The 18,403-nt window shown below is 43.8% G+C and overlaps 2 protein-coding genes and 1 pseudogene across 2 annotated transcripts; 1 reads left to right on the top strand and 2 right to left on the bottom strand.

Moving 5' to 3' along the window:
- The first annotated feature begins 4,696 nt into the window (after positions 1–4,696).
- Positions 4,697–5,465, top strand: LOC117885833 (annotated as a pseudogene).
- A 2,332-nt stretch (positions 5,466–7,797) lies between these two features.
- LOC117885832 (olfactory receptor 12-like) lies at positions 7,798–8,730 on the bottom strand. Its single transcript, XM_034787330.1, has one exon. The coding sequence runs from the start codon at positions 8,728–8,730 to the stop codon at positions 7,798–7,800; it is 933 nt and encodes a 310-aa protein (XP_034643221.1).
- Positions 8,731–14,239: 5,509 nt separating this feature from the next.
- On the bottom strand, positions 14,240–15,187 carry LOC117886102 (olfactory receptor 6Y1-like). The gene has a single exon (XM_034787740.1). The coding sequence runs from the start codon at positions 15,185–15,187 to the stop codon at positions 14,240–14,242; it is 948 nt and encodes a 315-aa protein (XP_034643631.1).
- Between the last annotated feature and the right edge of the window lie 3,216 nt (positions 15,188–18,403).

The following is an 18,403-nucleotide window of genomic DNA, read 5'->3' as shown; positions in this document are numbered from 1 at the left end:
AAACTTTTAGAAATGCTGGGCTTCTTGAAAGGCTGAAAGTTAGGGTGTTCTCCCCATACTGTCCAAGTGACTTTAACAGGGTTTCTGTGCCAGCTCTGCCTCTCTCTTGGGGACCCGGCCCATCCTTTCCTTCTCTGGAAGCGGTACAATAACATAGAGAGAATCAAGAAGAGGTTTTGTGGTCACCTGGGCAAGTTCAGGGTGACTAGGGAGTGGACTTTGAAGGGTAGGTGAAAGTGTTTCATGAAAAGGATCAATCTCTGAGGAGGAAAATATTCCAGCAGCTGCTGGTGCATGCTGTGCAGTGCATAATATCTGTGAAACCAATGGTGAGACCCAGCTACTATGCTGGGTGAGTGATGTGGACAGACTAGATCTGTAAAAATTTTCTGCTCCTAGGCCTACAGTTATAATAATATATGGAGATATACCTATCTCATAGAGCTGGAAGGGACCTTGAAAGGTCATCAAGTCCAGCCCCCTGCCTTCACTAGCAGGACCAAGTACTGATTTTTGCCCTAGATCTCTAAGTGGTCCCCTCAAGGATTGAACTCACATCTCTATGTTTAGCAGACCAATGCTCAAACCACTGAGCTATCCCTCCCCCCAATAGCAGTCCCATTCTGTTTAATGACAAGAGAAGAGAGGGTAGAAGTTGATAAAGTACAGTTTGGAGCTGAAGAGAAATGGTCAAATGAAAAAAAATCTCATTCAATTGCATCACATGATGGCAGACAACTCAATACTGATGTATTTTATAAGTGCTTGTACGGAAAAGCTAGAAGTTGAAATATTAAGATGGATGAGCTTGAGGGGCTGGTACTAAAGGAGAATATTGACATAATAAGCATCACAGAAACTTGGTGGAATGATGATAATCAATCGGACATGGTAATACCAGGCACAGAATATATAGGACTGACAGAATAGGTCATGCGGTTGGGGGAGAGGAACTATTGTGAAAGAAGGCTGTCATAAATATTAAAGGAAGAGTAATGTATGCAGTAACATAAATCCCTCCTGGGCAGAGGTACAGAATCACTTACCTGTAAGGGGTTAATCAGTTCAATTAACCTAGTTGGTACCTGACCAGAAGGACCAATGGGGAAAGAAGATACTTTCAAATCTGAAGGGGGGAGGTTTTGTTTGTGCTCTCTTTTTTGGTTCCCTCTCAGGACAAAGAGAGAGACCAAGCAGGTAACCCATCTCCTAAAAAGATCCTGAACTGATACATCTAAAAATTACAGAAATTGTAAGTAATAGCAAGGAAATGTGTTAGATTATCTGTTGTTTCAGCTTGTAAATTTAAGAGGGAGGTTTATTCCTGTTTTTGTAACTTTGAAGTTGAGCCTAGAGAGGAATCCTCTGTGTTTTAAATCTTTTTTATTTACCCCGTAAAGTTATCCTCCATCCTGATTTTGCAGGTGTGATTCTTTTACTTGATTTTTAAATAAAATTCTTCTTTTAAGATCCTGATTGATTTCAGTTTCCTAAATACCAGGGATTTGGTCTGTGCTCACTTTGTTAACCTATTAGTTGGTATATTATTCTCAACCCCCCCCCCCAGGAAAGTGGGTGGAGAGATTTGGGGGGATTTTGGGGAGAGATAGGGCTCTAAGTGGCCCCTCCCTGAATGTTTGTTTAGATCACTTGGTGGTGGCAGCAATACCATCCAAGGACAAGGAAAGGAATTTGTGCCTTGGGGAAGTTTTTAACCTAAGCTGGTGGAATATAAACTTAGGGGTATTTCATGCGGGTCCCCACATCTGTACCCCAGAGTTCAGAGTGGGGAGGAAACCCTGGCAAAGGGTTTATACCTGAAATATAGCTGGGAGTGGACAACAAAGAGGATGGATCACTCAATTGCTCTGTTCTGTTCATTTCCTCCGAAGATCTTGTTGCCGGCACAGAGTGCCCGAGGACAGCAACAGTGGGGTTCGTTGCCCGGTGTGCTTCGCGCCAATGAACACACGAGGGTGGAGAAGCAATCAAAGTTTATTTGAGATCTCAAAGTGGTGCAAGGAGACAGGCACGTCTCAAACATAAGCGGCCTTTGTCTTTTATACAGTTTGCAACTAAGCCTTTCCCTTCTTCCCCCGTCCTTTCTCACCCCCCCTCCTCCATTCCCACCTCTCCCCCTTTCTCCCTCTGGCTACATTACCCGACCTTGGCTGTGCAGCTTGTTCTCACTGTTTCTTTCTGCAAGTAATCTTGTCCTTTAGCTAGAAGCATGTAGGTTCCCCTTATCACTACTGCTTCCCAGCTGCTGGCCTGTGAGGTTAGTAAAGTTTAACATGCAAGGGCTTTGATTCACTTTGGCCTAGAGCAGGGGGGCTTCATCGACTCTCAGGTCTTCCAACACCCCGAGTTACCTAGTGGCCTAGAGCGGGGGGGCTTCATCGACTCTCAGGTCTTCCAACACCCCGAGTTACCTAGGGTGATGTCTAGTGACACCAACAACTCCCTCCTTTGAGAATACTCAACAAGCTTTTGGCTGAGTTTTCTCACATTCTGAGGACAAAATGTGATTTAAGGTCATGGTCTTAGGATCATTGATTAAAGAGAAAAAGGAGGTGTCTTGACTTCTAGAGGTGGTACATACTTTAACCATTAAACATTTCAGGCATGAGAAGAGAGCTAGGGTGAGGAAACAAAGTATGAGACCAGTAAGCAGGAGGCAGACAATACCACCTCCCAAGCCCCCTAGGCTAGGGAACCACTCCAGAGGGTATCAAATAGAGTGGGTTCCTGTTCCTGGGCCTTCCACTGATTGAAGGCCTGTTCAGAGGACAGGATGTGCTTGTGGAATGGTGGTAGCATTACTAAATGGCCTCCAGGTGTCATTTCCTAGCAGGCTAAAGGGGGCTTCTATGGTGCAGTTTTGCTACAAGGGGGTACTCAAGGTATTTCTTCCCCTACTGAACCATCCCCAGCAGATATCTGACCAATTTTGGGGGACTACCCTCCAAGGTAACCCTGCCGCGTGGTGCGGGATTTGAGAGCATACCCAGCAGTTAGAGAGGTTAAACTCTTGGGCAAAGCACTCTCCACTCTCCACTCTTCAACTCTCCTGATTTTGATTCAGATGTCTCAATCTACCCTTGTTGATTGCAAAGCCCAGTGACTCTGGGGGGAATGCTTAGTTCTGATTTGTCCTGGGGCTCTGGGGTGGAGACATGGGAGGGAGGGGAAAGCAAAGACAATGGACTTTAAGAAGCCTTGTTAGCGATGAGTCACTGCCCTATGCTACTGCACCTTTATCTGTAGAAGCCACGGGATTGGATGAAAGAGCACTTCTCCTTCCCCGGCAGCCAGCCACCAATGGGACTGATGGAACCCAGAGACATCAGCAACAGCTAACAATTGCCGCAGTCCAGGAGATAGTCACTCAGGAGATGAGCCAGCTAGTGAAAGAAGCAGCAGAGCTGAAACCAACATCATCGATGGTAAAAACATTCGGAAACACTATAAGAGTCAAGAAGATAGAAAGACCTTCTTACATGTCAAACCTTTCTTTCATTTAGTTCTTAATTCTTTGCCATTGGGATTACATATTGGAGCAATTTGCAGCAGGGTGTAGTGGATTCTCTGGCAATTTTTTAAAATCAAGATCAATTTTTTTTTCTAAAAGATCAGCTCTAGGAATTATTTTAGGGCAGTCATTTGACTTGTGTTCTACAGGAGATCAGGCTAGATGATCACAGTAGTACCTTTTACCCTTGGAATTTGGGAATATATGAAATTAAATAACCCTCCGCTGTAACAAAACCACAGAGATTCACAGATTTCAAGGCCAGAATGGACCATCTGATCTTCTAACCTGACCTCCTGTATAATGCCAGCCAGACAATTTCACCCCATTAACCCTGTTCTGTGCCTGAAAACTTGTGTTTTATTAAAGCATTTTCGAGAAAGGCACTCTGTCTTTATTTAGACAGACTCCACCATTTCCCTTGGCACTTCGTCCCAACGGTTAAGCACTCTCACTGTCAAAAGCGTGTACTTGATTTTTAATTTGAATTTGTCTGGTTTCTCTTCCAGACACTGGATCTTGTTATGCCTTTCTCTGAAAAAATAAAGATGCCTTTTATATCCAGAATATTCTCTCTGTGCTTATAGTCTGTGATCAAGTCATCCCCCCGCACACACACACATACACACATGATCTTCTTTTTGCTAAGATAAACAGACTGTGTTCTCTACATCTGGCTCACTCAGGCTTTTTTTCCAGTTCTGACATGATTTTTGTGGCTCTTCTCTGCCATGTCTCCAACCTTTCCACATGAGTTGAGGGTAACTGTGGGGTCACGAACTCTCAGTGTGATGTTGTCGCCAAAAAGGCTAACGATCTCTGCTACCAGGGGTTTACAGACATGATCAAATCATCTCTTAACCTTCTCTCTAATAAACTAAGTACACTAAATACACTAAATCTCCCTTATTATTTCACAGTGAAACGTGAAATCAATCTTTTATCTCCTCTCTGTACCATTTTCATTTTTTAAAGAAATATCCTTTTTGAAGTATGCACCAGATGCAGATATTAGTGGCCTCTCCAGTGCCATATACGGAGGTAATTAACTTCCCTATTCAGAGCTAGCCATTTAATACAACCTCCTATTTACTGTGTTCACAACAGCAAATTCATTAATAGCTCTAAGGTCTTTGAGGAGAGAGGTTGGACTGGGGAGTCAGCATGATCCTCCTCATTAGAGCCAACTCTCGCCTGCACACCCCTATGTATTTCTTCCTCATGAACCTGTCAGTCTTAGACCTCTGCTTCACCTCCACCATCACCCCCAAAGCCATGGTGAGCTTCCTAGCAGGGAGCAAAGCCATTTCCTACAATGGATGTGCCACCCAATTCTTCTTCTTTTCTGTCTTCCTCACTGCTGAAAGGTTCCTGCTGGCAGCCATGGCGTACCATCAGTACATTTTCATCTGCAACCCACTCTTGTACCCATTACCATGTCCAAGTGGGTTTGTGTTCAGCTGGTGGCGGGGTCATATTTTGGTGGCTGTGTGAACTCCATGGTGCAGCCTGGCTTCACCTTTACACTGCACTATTGTGGGTCAAACGAGATCGATCATTTCTTCTGTGATGGCCCTCCCTCGATTAGTCTCACACCAGTGATACATATGTCAATAACCTGGTGATGTTTACCTTATGCGGCCTTATCATAGGGAGCACCTCCCTGTTCGTGCTTATCTCCTATTCTTATATCATCTCCACCATCCTCAGGATTCGCTCTGCTGAGGGCAGACACAAAGCTTTCTCCACCTGCACCGCCTATAGAATAGCAGTGAGTTTATTTTATGGGTCCACAGCTTTCATGTATGCACAGCCCACCTGGTTAACTTCTCTGTACCCAAGGAAAATGGTGTCTGTGTTTTACACCTTTGTCATCCGCATGATGAATCCCCTCATCTAGAGTCTAAAGAATAAAGAGGTGAAAGAAGCTTGAGGCAGAACTATGGGGAAGAAATCTTTGAAAAGTAGAACCTTGCTTATGAACATAGAGACCAAATCTACCTGTGCAGTGCTTTTGTGAACTTCTGAAATGTGGGGGAGGGGGGGGAGAAAAAATACAAATTTCTGACAAAATATGTCACTATTTTCTTTGTCATTTCTCTCCAGCTATAAACTAATGAATATTTGGGATCAGTGTATGAATGGTTGGAGGATGACATGGGAGAGCAGGGGAATAGCTTAACATATCTATCTAGCCATCTAAGCTGTGGAACTCATTGCCACTGGATAATATGTAATCAAATAAATTTGCAGAATTCTAAAATGGCTTCATTGTTTATAGGGACCTCCTGCTTTGGGGTATGAACCAACTGTTACTCTCTGGTTTAGGAAGAATTTTTTCTCCATGATTCAGATTATAATACTGTTGTCTTTGAAACAGCTGACACTGGGCATGGCAATTCTTCTGCTCCTATAACATTCCAGAGTATTGACTATACAACATATTTGTGACAATAAAGTATTTCCATATTTATTTGTATATTTCCATATATTGATAATAGGAATTACCTCAGTCCAAATCATCAGGTAATATAAATTAGCCAATCTGACTTCAGTGGAGCTACATGGATTTAAGCCTGCTCAGAATCTGGCCCTTGAAGTATCTCTGATGTAATGGTGAGGTAGCTGTTGGAAAATGGTGAAAAATGTGACATCTGTGTCAGGTAATGGAAACAGAGTCTATGTTAGACTGGTTCATCTACGTGCAATACTCCTGTGTTGTGTCTGCAACACACCTCAATAAAGTCAGTGGTTTTGATTCAAATCTCATTCCTATTGATGAAAATCAGGAGTATTCACTCATCCTGGTATAAATCACTAGTACCTGCGTTTATACCAGTGGGCTTGGTTCCATTATCACATACCCTCATGTAAATCGTTAGTAACTCTGTTGCAGCCAGTGGTGATCATTTTCTTCTCACTCACCCAAGTGTAAGTCTGGAGGAAATCTGCTGGTGCCAAGGGGATGGATTTTCCTTTCATCTGCTCATTGTAAAACCGTAGTAACGCCACTGATATCAATGTAGTTGTACTGTTGTAAAACATGCATAAATGAAGGAAAGGTCAAGACCATTCTCTCCACATTTAAAGTTTCATTAACTTAGTAAAAAAATCACATCAAAACCCTTTTCCTGTTTCTTCCGGAGGTGAAATGGACACAACACTGGCTCAATTCTGCAGGCTTTTTATAGGATAAAATCTCCTTGATCTCAGATGAGATTTAGGTGGACTATACGTCGCTGTATCAGACTCACTCTGATCATTTACCATGGAAATCCCAAGATGTTAATCACTGAATATCAGTCTCCTGTAAATATGGTGAATGAGTCTCAGAATGTACCAATTTTTAAAAATAAAAATCAAATTATGAAGAGACATACATTCTGTCTATCTGCCTCTTTAGGTGTCTAAATGCCTTTGAAAATATGGCCCAAGTCCCATAGTTTATTTCTGTGAGACTTTTACATCAGCGTCCATTGAAAGGAGTATGTACAGTTTGACAATGTTCAGAGGAAAGGGTAAGCAACCATGCAAAGTAGAATCAAGAGGCGGGTTTTCTTCACATAGAGGTGGCTGTCACCTGTCCCTGCCAATGCATTTCCAGGGTTTAAAATTATTGTATTAGCAATAACTACAGATTCCACTTACATTCAGTGTCCCATTTTACCAGATGTTGCACAACACATGGTCAGAAAAAGTCTGTGCTCTCAAAAATGTCACCATGTAAACAGATTGAGCAGGAGAAAGGAAGCATCAAAATCCACATTTTACAGATGGGGACCTGAGAAACAGTGGGATTAAGGTTGAGATTTTCAAAGCTGCCTAAGACTTTGGACACTAAAGTCCTATTAAAGTTAATGAGAACCGAGCACTCAAATCTTTTAGCATCTCAGCGTAAGCAGCCTGCCCAAGTTCACACGGGGAGCTAGAAATAGATCCCAGATTTCGCAAGTCACAGTCCAACATCTTCATCACAAAACCATCCACCCCCATTTTTCCTCTTTCAAGGCACTTAGACTTAGCCTCTGATTCATCATCCTTACATTTTGTCTGGGATTTTAAAATGAGCCAAAGGGAGTAAGATGCTCAATGGAGTGCTTAATTCCCTCAGGCCACTGAATGTCCCTGCCTTTCCCTATAATATTCACCAGCTGAGACCATTGTTCCATGGAAGCGCCTTGTAGAAATTTCGTTGTCTTTGTCACCTATTGTTGTCCATCCCAGTTACCTGTCCACTGTTGAATTGCCTTGCTACTTCAGGGAGCTCAGTGGAAAAAGACTTTCTTTTTCAGTTGTCTTCTCAGGGCCACTTTCACCTCCTTGTTCCTCAGGCTGTAGATCAAAGGGTTCAGCATGGGGATGACAATGGTGTAGAACACAGAGACAACTTTACTTTGACTTGGGGAGGTTATGGCCCCAGGCTGAGCATACATAAAGAAAACTGTCCCAAAGAACACGCTCACAGCCACCAGATGGGAAGTGCAGGTGGAGAAGGCTCTGCGTCTTCCCTCAGCAGAGGGTATCTGCGTGACAGTGGTGATGATGTAGCTGTAGGAGATAAGGACGACCAGGCCAGTGCTTACTATGATGAACCCGCACACGGCCAGCATCGCCATTTCATTGGCAAAGGTGTCAGAGCAGGAGGCTTGCATCACTGCGGGGACGTCGCAGAAGAAGTGGTCAATTTTCCCCGGCCCGCAGAAGGACAAGGTGAATGTAAAGCCTGTTTGGATGCTGCCATTGAGGCAGCCTGAGAGATAGGAGACCGCCACCAGGAAAACACATATCCTCTTGGACATTGTGATTGGATAACGCAGTGGGTTGCAGATGGCAACGAAGCGGTCATAAGCCATCACGGCTAGGAAGAATGCCTCGGTGGTCCCAAAGAGAGAGAAGAAGAACATTTGGGCAGCACAACCATTGTAGGAAATGGCTTTTCGCCCTGTTGAGAAGCACAGCAGGGCTTTGGGGGCAATGACGGAGGAGTAGCAGAGGTCCAGGAAGGACAGGTTCTTCAGGAAGAAGTACATGGGGGTGTGGAGCCTGGAGTCAGCACTGATGATGGTGATCATGCCGACATTCCCCACCAGTGTGACAGTGTACAGAACCAAGAAGAGGACAGAGAGGAAGACTTGCAGTTCAGGATGGCCTCCGAATCCCACCAGGATGAACTCAGCCACCGTTGTGTGGTTTTCCATGGCTCTTTTTGTATATGGAGGAAAGAAGAGACAATTTGGGGAGAATGTTGTTTCCTCAATGAGCTCCAATCACCATGTTGGTATATAGTAGCTGTCAGCAGACACATGCAGTTGAACGATCCATTGCAACCCTGGGCATGGGACAGAGAAGACAATACATAAGAATCACGCTTTCTTGCAACAGATATTGTGCTTCTTCATCATAAGCAAACATTCACATGTGTAGTTTATCATGTTGGAAGTAGACTGGTCCTGAAAGTTGAAAGAAGGTTGAGAATGAATGAGAGAACTTTTACAAGCGAGGAAAACTAATAAACATGTAGACTTAAATACATATATTTCATTAAAAAATCTAGAAAAAAGAGAGAAGTGAGGGGAAGTAGAGAAAGAGATTAGAAAGGGAAAACAGAGGGAAAACGTGTGAGATAGATAGATAGATAGATAGATAGATAGATAGATAGATAGATAGATAGATAGATAGATAGATAGATAGATGTGAAAACTTAAGTATGGAAATTTTGGGCGGAAGTTAGATGGGAATCTGTTAGATAAGAACCCCTACATTTTTACAAGAGCCAATCTCATGACAGTTTCACCATTCATAGTGGCAGAAAACTCAGACTTTCACCTCACAAGAGTTCAGCCCAAGCCAATCCAAGCCAATTTGTCTTCTAGCTAGAAAACTGTTTGCCTGATTCATTTCCAAACATCACTTCCTTACTCCTCATTTGAAAGAGGAGAAAAGGGGTCCAAATTTTACTTTTGCTGAGACTGGTGTAAATCAGGAACAGATGTGAAGTCACATTGCTTAATGCTCTATTAGAAAGTGCTTGGATACTAGCATGAGGAGTGCAGTTTAAAAACCTAGCTAGAATAGAATAGAATAGAATAGAATAGAATAGAATATGAAAATATGTGTTAAGCTCAACGGTTTTCTCCTCTCCCCCACCCTGATGTAAATCAGGAGTACCTCCATTGGCATCAGCAGGACTGATTTTGCTCTCACTCACTCCAATGTTATTCTAGTGTATCCCCAGAACAGTCAATGTAGAGCTTTGTTGTAAAGTTGGCTTAAGAGACAACATAATCAGATATCATGTGTCCTTATGTCTAATCATCTGACTTCACCACAGAGCCAGTTTCTCTCTCTCTTCCCTCCCATTATAAACTAGTAATTATTTTAAATTAACTCTCTGCCTTTTCTAACTTACTTGTCTTCCCACCCAAGAAGGACTAATATTTTGTCACTGAAAACAAATCAGGGTAGCTACTGGAAACATAACACGGTCAGATGATAATAAAATTACTTACTTTTCAGGTATATACACTGCCACAGTGATTCACAGATAATCCATTGGGTTTATTTCATTCAAAAAAAGTGGATCTTAAGAAATATGATAAAGAAAAAAATAAAAAAACAAAACAAAATCCTAAGCTTTGAAACATCCAGAAGTCATATGGCAGAAAAGCAATGACAAAAGTGCTTCCTTGATTTCACTGATTTCTTACAGAAGAGAAAAAAAAATATGAGTTTTCCATCTGCATACATTTGTGATTATATTTCTGAATGTACTCAGCATTATCTATTGTGCTCTATGGTACCTTAGGAAGCAGCAGCAGCTTTCTTGGCTGACTCAGAATGAGTAACTCTGAATGTTTCGTTAACTCACCCGTGGTCTGCTTTTTAAAGTGACTTTCCTTTTCCCATAGGACACATTCTTTAAGCAGTCAATTAACTTTGTTTTCCACATGTGGATAAGGGTGCAATCTTTTTAAGAATTAAGAAACTAAGAATTGCTGGTGGTGTAGAAAGAGTAGATCGCACTGGAGAATTTGCTCACTGACTGCAAAATTTCAGAATGTTTTGTAAATAATTATTTGAGTGGCAGGATGGGTCCACGGTTAGGTCTCTCGACTTGGACTTTGGATACCTAGGTTTGGGTCCCCTACTCTGTCATAGACTTCCCGTGTCACTTAGGCCAGTTTTTAAAAGGGATTAAGATGCCTACCAATGCAGAGAGGTGCCTAATGCACATTAAAATCAATTTGAAGTCACCAAGAGTTAGGTATGTAAGTGCTTCTGAAAATCTCGCTAGGTTCTTGTCAGCATCTTTAGACACCTAAATACCTTTACAAAAGTGACCCTAAGTGACACAGGAAGCCTGTAGCAGAAGAGGGCCTTGAACCTGCCCCAGCACACACACTAACCACTGGATAACCCTTCCTTTCTTTAGCTCCAGCTCACATACGGGATCCAACAGGTTTCTTGATCACCCCCAGGCTTATCTCTTAACTTTGGCTTCTCCCAAGGAGAGGCGCTGGCTTGAGCAGTTTTGGTGGATGAAAAGTCCCATAACTTTGTTGATTGACTAGGGCTACAACCCACTCCCATTGTTAAAGCTTCCATTGATTGCAACAGGAATAGGACACGGCCTATTGTTATGGAGACTGGGACTGGAGATGTCCCACGGTGCAATACTGTGTTGGGTGTTGTCCCCACCTCCCTGGGAAATTTTGACAAAAATGATTTTTTGGTGAAATATCAAAAAAGCAAAATATTCAAAATGGGGCCGTGTGGCATCATGAGCATCGTGGTAGGTTCAATGCCTTATGCACCCCTCCTTCTCTTGGGGCCACAATCTCCTGCTGGACTACACCTCCAATGATGCACGAGTTTTTCTCCTTATTGTATGGAGTGGGTGTGCACCATGGGAGATGTATTCTGGCCAGAGACCCGAGCCCATAGTGGAAAATGACAACATAGGCCACCCAAACTACAACTATTAAGAGGCACCACTGTGTCATTGTGAATTGAAATATTTAGGGGTTTGGCTGAAAAAAAAAAACCTCTTCGTGAATGGGCGGGGGGTGGGGGGGCGGTTAAGCTTTATTAACTATCAGAATTGTTTGAGAAATTTTTGTTTCCTTGAAAACCCAATTTTCCATTGGCAAACAATTTAAATGGAAAATTCTTGACCAGACATTTTTCTCTAGTCTAAGTCTGGTGCATGAGCTCAGTTACAATGTAATAACTCCCCCTCCCTCACCATCATCAGTAAAGTTGGAACTTTGGATCATCAGACCTAAATCACAGCCATTTGCCACTTGAACTAAAGGAGGATATCTATCTGGTGGCAGAGTAGTAGGCTGTTACCTTCTCTCTGGTCCAGCCCCTACAGGGGGCTCCAGTAAACATTTTGCAAGTATTTTATGGGAAGTGTTTAAGCACTGATTTTGATTGTTTGTTGCATATTGATAACTGTAATTGCTGTTATAGGTCATGACAAAGGCATTTTTATTAAGTTGACAAAGAAAGATTTATTTATTATTACAATACCGTAGCTCCAATAGACTCAATGTGAGATTAGAGCCCCGTTGCACTGGGCACTGCACAGCCACAGTGATAGGCTGTCCGTACCTCAAAGAGTTTGCATTTCTAATAAACAAGGTAAGTGAAGGAATTGTTATTATTCCTGTTTGACAGATAGAGAACTGGGGCATAGAGACTTTTAGTTGGGATCTACAAAGGACTTGGGTGGAGATTTTAAATGAAAAAGGAAGAATAAGGTACCCAAATACTATTGAAAACCAATGGAAATTGGGGTGAGACTTATTTTTTTTAATGCCTAAGTGACTTAGGAGCAGAAGTTCCATTGGCATTTGAAAAATCTCTCCTTGGGTCCCTAATTTCCTTGGGCAATTTTGAAAATCCCTGTCTCAATGCATTTCCAAGGTCACCCAGAGCTGAAAATTGACCCCCAGTATCCGGAGATCTGTTCCAGTAAATCAAGACCATCTTTCTTCTCCTAGAAAACAATATACTGGGTGTGTTACACTTGTTCATTAAATTTCTGCTCACCCTTAAAACCAACTTCCCTCATTAGCTGAGCGTCCTCTGAGCATGGACTCCAAAGAAAGTAATTTAATTTATTTTCCAATAATTAATGCACAATTAAGTCATGCTTCAAAGGCAGTTTCAACAATGGAAGAATCCACCGTCCCAACAGTGTTCAGCCATCCTGCATCTTATGGCTGGTCCTTTCTTTGATGCCATAGCTACCTGTAGGATCTTTGCCATTCTACAGATGTGAATCTCAAGAACAGAAGGAGTTAGATCAACATGTTCATAAATTGTTGGTTCCTTGGATTGTGAGAGGATGACTTCAGACACCTTTGGTCTGATTTTTCAGAAGTTTTTGGATATTGAGTAGAACTCATCAGAAAATGGGATTTTTTCAATGACAAATATTTATTTCATCTACGTTTTCCACAGAAAAGTTTGCCTTTTTGGCAAAATATTGAAAATCAATTTCAGTTTTGAAATGCCACCATAGTGCCACATTGCAGTTGCAGTTCAATTGCCTTATACATTCAACACCACTATAACCCGAGCTCCCTGATTGGACTACACCTACCATGGTTTCCTGTCATGGACATGGGAGGCAGTTGCATCATGTGAGTCCCCACTTGTGCTGCATTATGGGAGATGTAGTTTGGTTGGTGAGAGCTACCTAAAGAGGACGATGAGGATGTGAGGAAACTGAACCAAACTCCTATTAGGCACTGCCAAAATATTTTCAAGAAGTTGTTTTTTCAAGCATTTGTTGGTTTTTTTAAAGAAAAATTGAAATTTTCCACAGAATATAAGCACTTGTGAAAAAAATTGTTTAGTCAAAATGCCAATTTTCTGTCAGAACACACTTTCATGGAAAATTTCTAACCAGCCCGAGTGCTGAGAAGCCACAACACCCGTTGATTTCAGATGATTGGGGGGATAAGTGAGAATGAGAGGAGCAAAGGACTGGTGAACAGAGATGGCACAGGGGGTTAGAAAGAGGACAAGAATTGAGGTGTACTCCAATGGGATAGGAATTTTTTGAATGTGGGAACCCAGAATAGGGATAGAATGGTGGAGAAGTCAGCAGAGGGAGGAGCAGAGAGAGACAGAACAGGTGGGATGTGTGTAAAGGTAGTAAAGCCCAGACACAACGGGTTGGTGTATACTTATATATGTAGACAAGAGAGACATGCCTGTATATTAATGGTTAGTTTTCTCTCCATGGACAGCAGTACCAGAATCAATATGCTTCCAACACAAATCTTGGGTGGGCGGGGGGAATTGTCTTGTGATCCCGAACACTGCCCCAGCACGGCCACAAACTTTTGGTAAACTTTTGAGTAAACTTGGGCTGAGATTTTCAAAGGTGACCAAAGAAGCTAGCTACCCATTGATATTCAGACAGAGCTGGGAACCTAGGTTGGGATTTTTGAAAGAGCCTGCCAGAGCTCGGGACCCAAATCTCACTGAAATTCAAAGTGTGAGGCAGAGAGAAGTACTGAACAGAGATCTGCTCAGCTACAGCCCACTGTCTTAACCACAAGCCCATCCTTCCCCAGCAGTGTGGCTTGCCGAATTTCACCTAGATATAGGATAACACAGGTTTGCTTGTTCCTCGTGTAGCATGACATCCATCCAAGACTCATCAGTAACCCCCTTCTCCAGCAGTCTTTAACTACGTTCCCCAGTGCTCCTTGTTCCAAGCTTTGCCTTTCTCAGGGCATCCTTGACCTCCTTGTTCCTGAGGCAGTAGATGAGGGGGTTCAGGAGCGGCACCACCACAGTATAGAGCACTGACACCAGCTTGTTGGAGTTGTAAGCGTACATGGCCTTGGGCCGGGCGTAGGTGAACAGGGTGGTGGAGTAGAACAAGACTACCACGGCCAAGTGGGAGCTGCAGGTAGAGAAGGCCTTTTGCCTGCCCTGGGATGAGGGGATCTTGAGCACAGTGAACAGGATGCAGATGTACGAGGTGACCACGATGCACAGAGGCACCATGATGACCATCAGGGCCAGGATGAAGTCCACCAGCTCGGCCTGGGATGAGTCAGTGCAGGAGACATTCAATAGAGGTGAGATGTCGCAGAAGTAGTGGTTGATAGTGTCAATGCTGCAGAACCTGAGCTGGGCGATGAAGCTCAGCTTGATTGCAGCGGTGATCAAGCCACAAACCCAGCAGCTTGCAGCCAGCTGGGCGCAGAACCTATTGCTCATGATGGACGGGTACCGCAAAGGGTTGCATATGGCTAAGTAACGGTCATAGGCCATGGCAGCCAAGAGGATGTACTCAGTGCACACAAAGCTCACGAAGAAATACAGCTGTGCCATGCATCCTTGGAAGGAAATGCGCTTATCCTGGGTCATGAAATCTGCCAGCATCTTGGGCACAATGACTGTCACGTACCAGATCTCCAGGAATGACAGGTTGCCCAGGAAGAAATACATGGGCTTGTGCAGTTGGTGGTTGGCCCGGATGACAAGGATGATGATGATGTTTTCCATCAGCGTTAACAAATAGGCCACGAGGAAGACGGAGAAGAGGAGCAGCTGCAGCTCAGCAGAAGTGGGGAATCCTAGTAGGATGAAGTGGCTGACATTGGTTTGGTTTCCTTCATCCATTCCTTACATGCAGTGCCTTCCTTCTCCACCTGTGATGAATTTAATCATGATTAGCCAGATTCCAACCAGTCTAGATCCATGGCTGTTCATTATTTTCTTGATAGTATCAACTAGCAGCCCAACCCAAGAGCAGGGCCCCATTGTGTGTGACTCTGTATAGACATATTGTACAAGAACAGTCCCTGCACCAAATACCTTTAGAATCTGAATAGACGAGAGGGACTCATATTGTAGATTATTCATGCCAGAGACCATCTTTTTGTTCTGTGTTTGTACAGCACCTAACACAGTAGGATTTCAATGGGAGTTAGGCACCAGTGTGCTTTTGAAAACACCACTAAGCATCTATCTGCTTCTTTAGGTACTTAAAGGCCTTTGAAAAGCTGACCTATAGAACCAAAGTTTCATTGAAAGTCAAGCACCCAAGGCCTAGATTCACAAATGAATTAAGCACCTAAAGTGCATATGTAGGTGCCTATATCTGGGTTTGGTTGCCTAAATCCCAGTTTTAGGCTCCACTGCAATTCACAAAACTCCCACTGAACCCAGTAGGTGCCTAAATGCACTCGGCACCTAGGCTTTTGCAGTACAAGTTCCCTGGGTGCCTATGTATCTACCTTTGGCCATGTACACTGCTGCCTCATTCTAGGCATCCGGACACCTATCTCCCACCAAAGCCTTAGAGCGATTCACAAACCAGGGGAAGACAGGTGCTCAGCTGCCTAACTCCCATGTGGGGCCCTAACCAGTAGGTATGTGCTCAGAGGCTGCCTATCAAATTGGGCTGCTCAGGCAAATTCACACAAAAAGATAGGGTGCAAAAAGGAGAAATCCAGGAGAAATCTGTAACTTTCAGCTCAGTGGCTAGGGTACACACTTGGGACAGCCCCCCAGTTCATGTCCCCTCCCACCTGGTGAGGGGAAGGGATTTGCACAAGGATCTGCAAGCCCATAAGTGAGTGCCCTCACTACTGGACGAAGGGATAATCTCTGTTCAACTGCCTCAATCTCTCCTGCTGAAGTGTGGATAAATAATTAAAGAGTCATTAGGCCAGATAAAGCCTGCTAGAATGACTTTCTATCCCAATGGCTAGAGTACGCCCCCCCCCCAGGCTGAGGGAGACCCAGGATCCAATCCTTCCACTTCAATGACTCATTAATTAGTTATCCGGAGTTGAACCGCTTCAACAGGTAGATCCCTGCATGGATACAAAATGTCTATCCATGGATGTGGATGTCTTCAGATATAAATCGGTATCTGCAGAGCTGCAGGGCTCTATCAGGAAGCGCAATGGCAAAATCAGAAGCCTGGTGGGCCGCCACACCCAGGAGCCAGTGCCCTGCAGCGGCAGCTCTTCCGGTATGGCTGTACTAGTGCCAGCCCCGCCCCCAGCCCTGCCCACTGCACTAGCGCGACCAGGGACAGCTGCCGGTGAGCCTGGTGACCACCCCTGTGGGCAGGGCTGGGGGCGGTACAGCCATACCAGAGGAACTGCCGGTGTGGGGTGCTGGCTACTGGGAGTGGTGGCCCACCAGCCTGCTGCTTTCACCGCTACAGTTACCGGTAGAGCCCTGCAGTTCCGCAGATACTGATTTATATTCACAGATATCCGCATCCGCAGATAGACATTTTGTATCTGAGCAGGGCTTTATCAACAGGAGAGACTGAGGGAGCTCTATATCAGAACATCCAAAGCCTGGGGATTAGGGAACTTGCCTGAGAGGCAGCAGCTTATGCTTCAAATCCCTTTGCCTTGTGAGGCAGAGGGATACTTGAATCAGCAGGTTTCCTAGATCCCAGGGGAGTACACTAACCACTGAGCTAACAGTTATGAGGAAGGTCATTCTTCCCTCACCCTCTGGCTTCTTGCAAAAAATGCAACTAACTCCAGAGAGGGATCACAGCTGAGAATTGCTAAGCAGAAACAGGTGCTTCCCTGTGGCCTAGATTTAGGCACCTAGCTCAGAGAGAGGGGTGGGACTAGCATACACCCCTCTCATCAGAATCTCCCGTTGGCTAGCTTAGGCTCTTCTCTGGCTAGTATGGTGGCTTTGGGAATCATAGCCTAAGACATCCGATTCTCCCCGTTCATTGCGTAGGGAGCCTGGGTGCCAAACGCAGGCTTTGTGAATTGCAGTGTGTGATTTCCTAGGCACCTACCAACTAGGTGTTCATTGTCACAGTGTCCAAGTACCTTTGTCAATATACTCCTAAGTGACTTTTGCTATAGGACTGAGGTTCCTAAATTACCTAGGTGGTTTTGAAGATGTTCAAGTACCTAAGTCCATAAGACTCCTTTGAAAATCCCAGCGTACTCCACAAATTGGAAATAAAATAACCTTTTAGGAGAAAGATCAAACAAAGTGACAAAGTGAATACAATTGTGTGTGATGGAGTTGCAACAAAAGCCTGGTATTGTTAAAGGATCCTAAGGGAGTTAGGCACACAACTCCCATTGAATTGGCATCTAACTCCTTTAGGCTCCCTTTATATATATAGACTTTATATATACAACTCCTTTGGGCTTCTTTGATTATCTATCTATCTATCTATCTATCTATCTATCTGTCTATCTCAGAGGATCCTAAAGGAGTTAGAAAGGCTTCTCAAGGAGCTCTATATAATTGATTTTTTTTCTTTCAAAAATAAGGTGTGAAAAAAAGACAAAAGAACAAAACTGTAAAGGAATGGAAAGTGAGAGAAATGCTGGCTATGTTGCTAGGATGGACAGAGACCTCAGCATGCAGCACTCTCAAATTTTCCATCGACGTGCAAAGGGGTGCATGCTCTGACCTTGCCTGGTGCCCCCCTCAGTCCTGCCCCAGAGATTCAAAAATTCATAGTATCTGGAAACTTCTCTATATGACTCCAGATAGCATGCCATCATCCCTGGTCACCTTGGTGGGTTCAATATGTGTGTGTGTGTGTGTGTGTGTGACAGGAGAGGAAAATCTGAGTTTCTATCCACAGTGCCATCTCCCCTGGTTATCTTGGTTTGGTGGGTTCAATGTATTTGTATGTGTGTCTGTGAGACAGGAGAGAAACATCTCAGTTTCCATCCACTAGGGATTAAACAAAAGTTTCTAGAAAGTTAGGCCAATTTTTCTCAATTTTTGCTGAGGTCCCTGGTTTATGATATGTTATCCGCTCTTTAGGTGCCAGGTCAGCCAAGTCACTGTGCCAGACTTCTATGCCTGGAGTGAGTCTGCTCTCCC

The sequence above is a fragment of the Trachemys scripta genome, chromosome 12 (genome assembly GCF_013100865.1).
Source record: "Trachemys scripta elegans isolate TJP31775 chromosome 12, CAS_Tse_1.0, whole genome shotgun sequence".
Taxonomy (NCBI): Eukaryota; Metazoa; Chordata; order Testudines; family Emydidae; genus Trachemys; species Trachemys scripta.
Note: the sequence above shows the minus strand (reverse complement) of the source record. Positions and strands in the feature narration are given on the sequence as shown.

Bases quoted from the DNA above. Each gene is read 5' to 3' on its own strand.
- LOC117885832 (XM_034787330.1), bottom strand. From the start codon at position 8,730: ATGGAAAACCACACAACGGTGGCTGAGTTCATCCTGGTGGGATTCGGA.
- LOC117886102 (XM_034787740.1), bottom strand. From the start codon at position 15,187: ATGGATGAAGGAAACCAAACCAATGTCAGCCACTTCATCCTACTAGGA.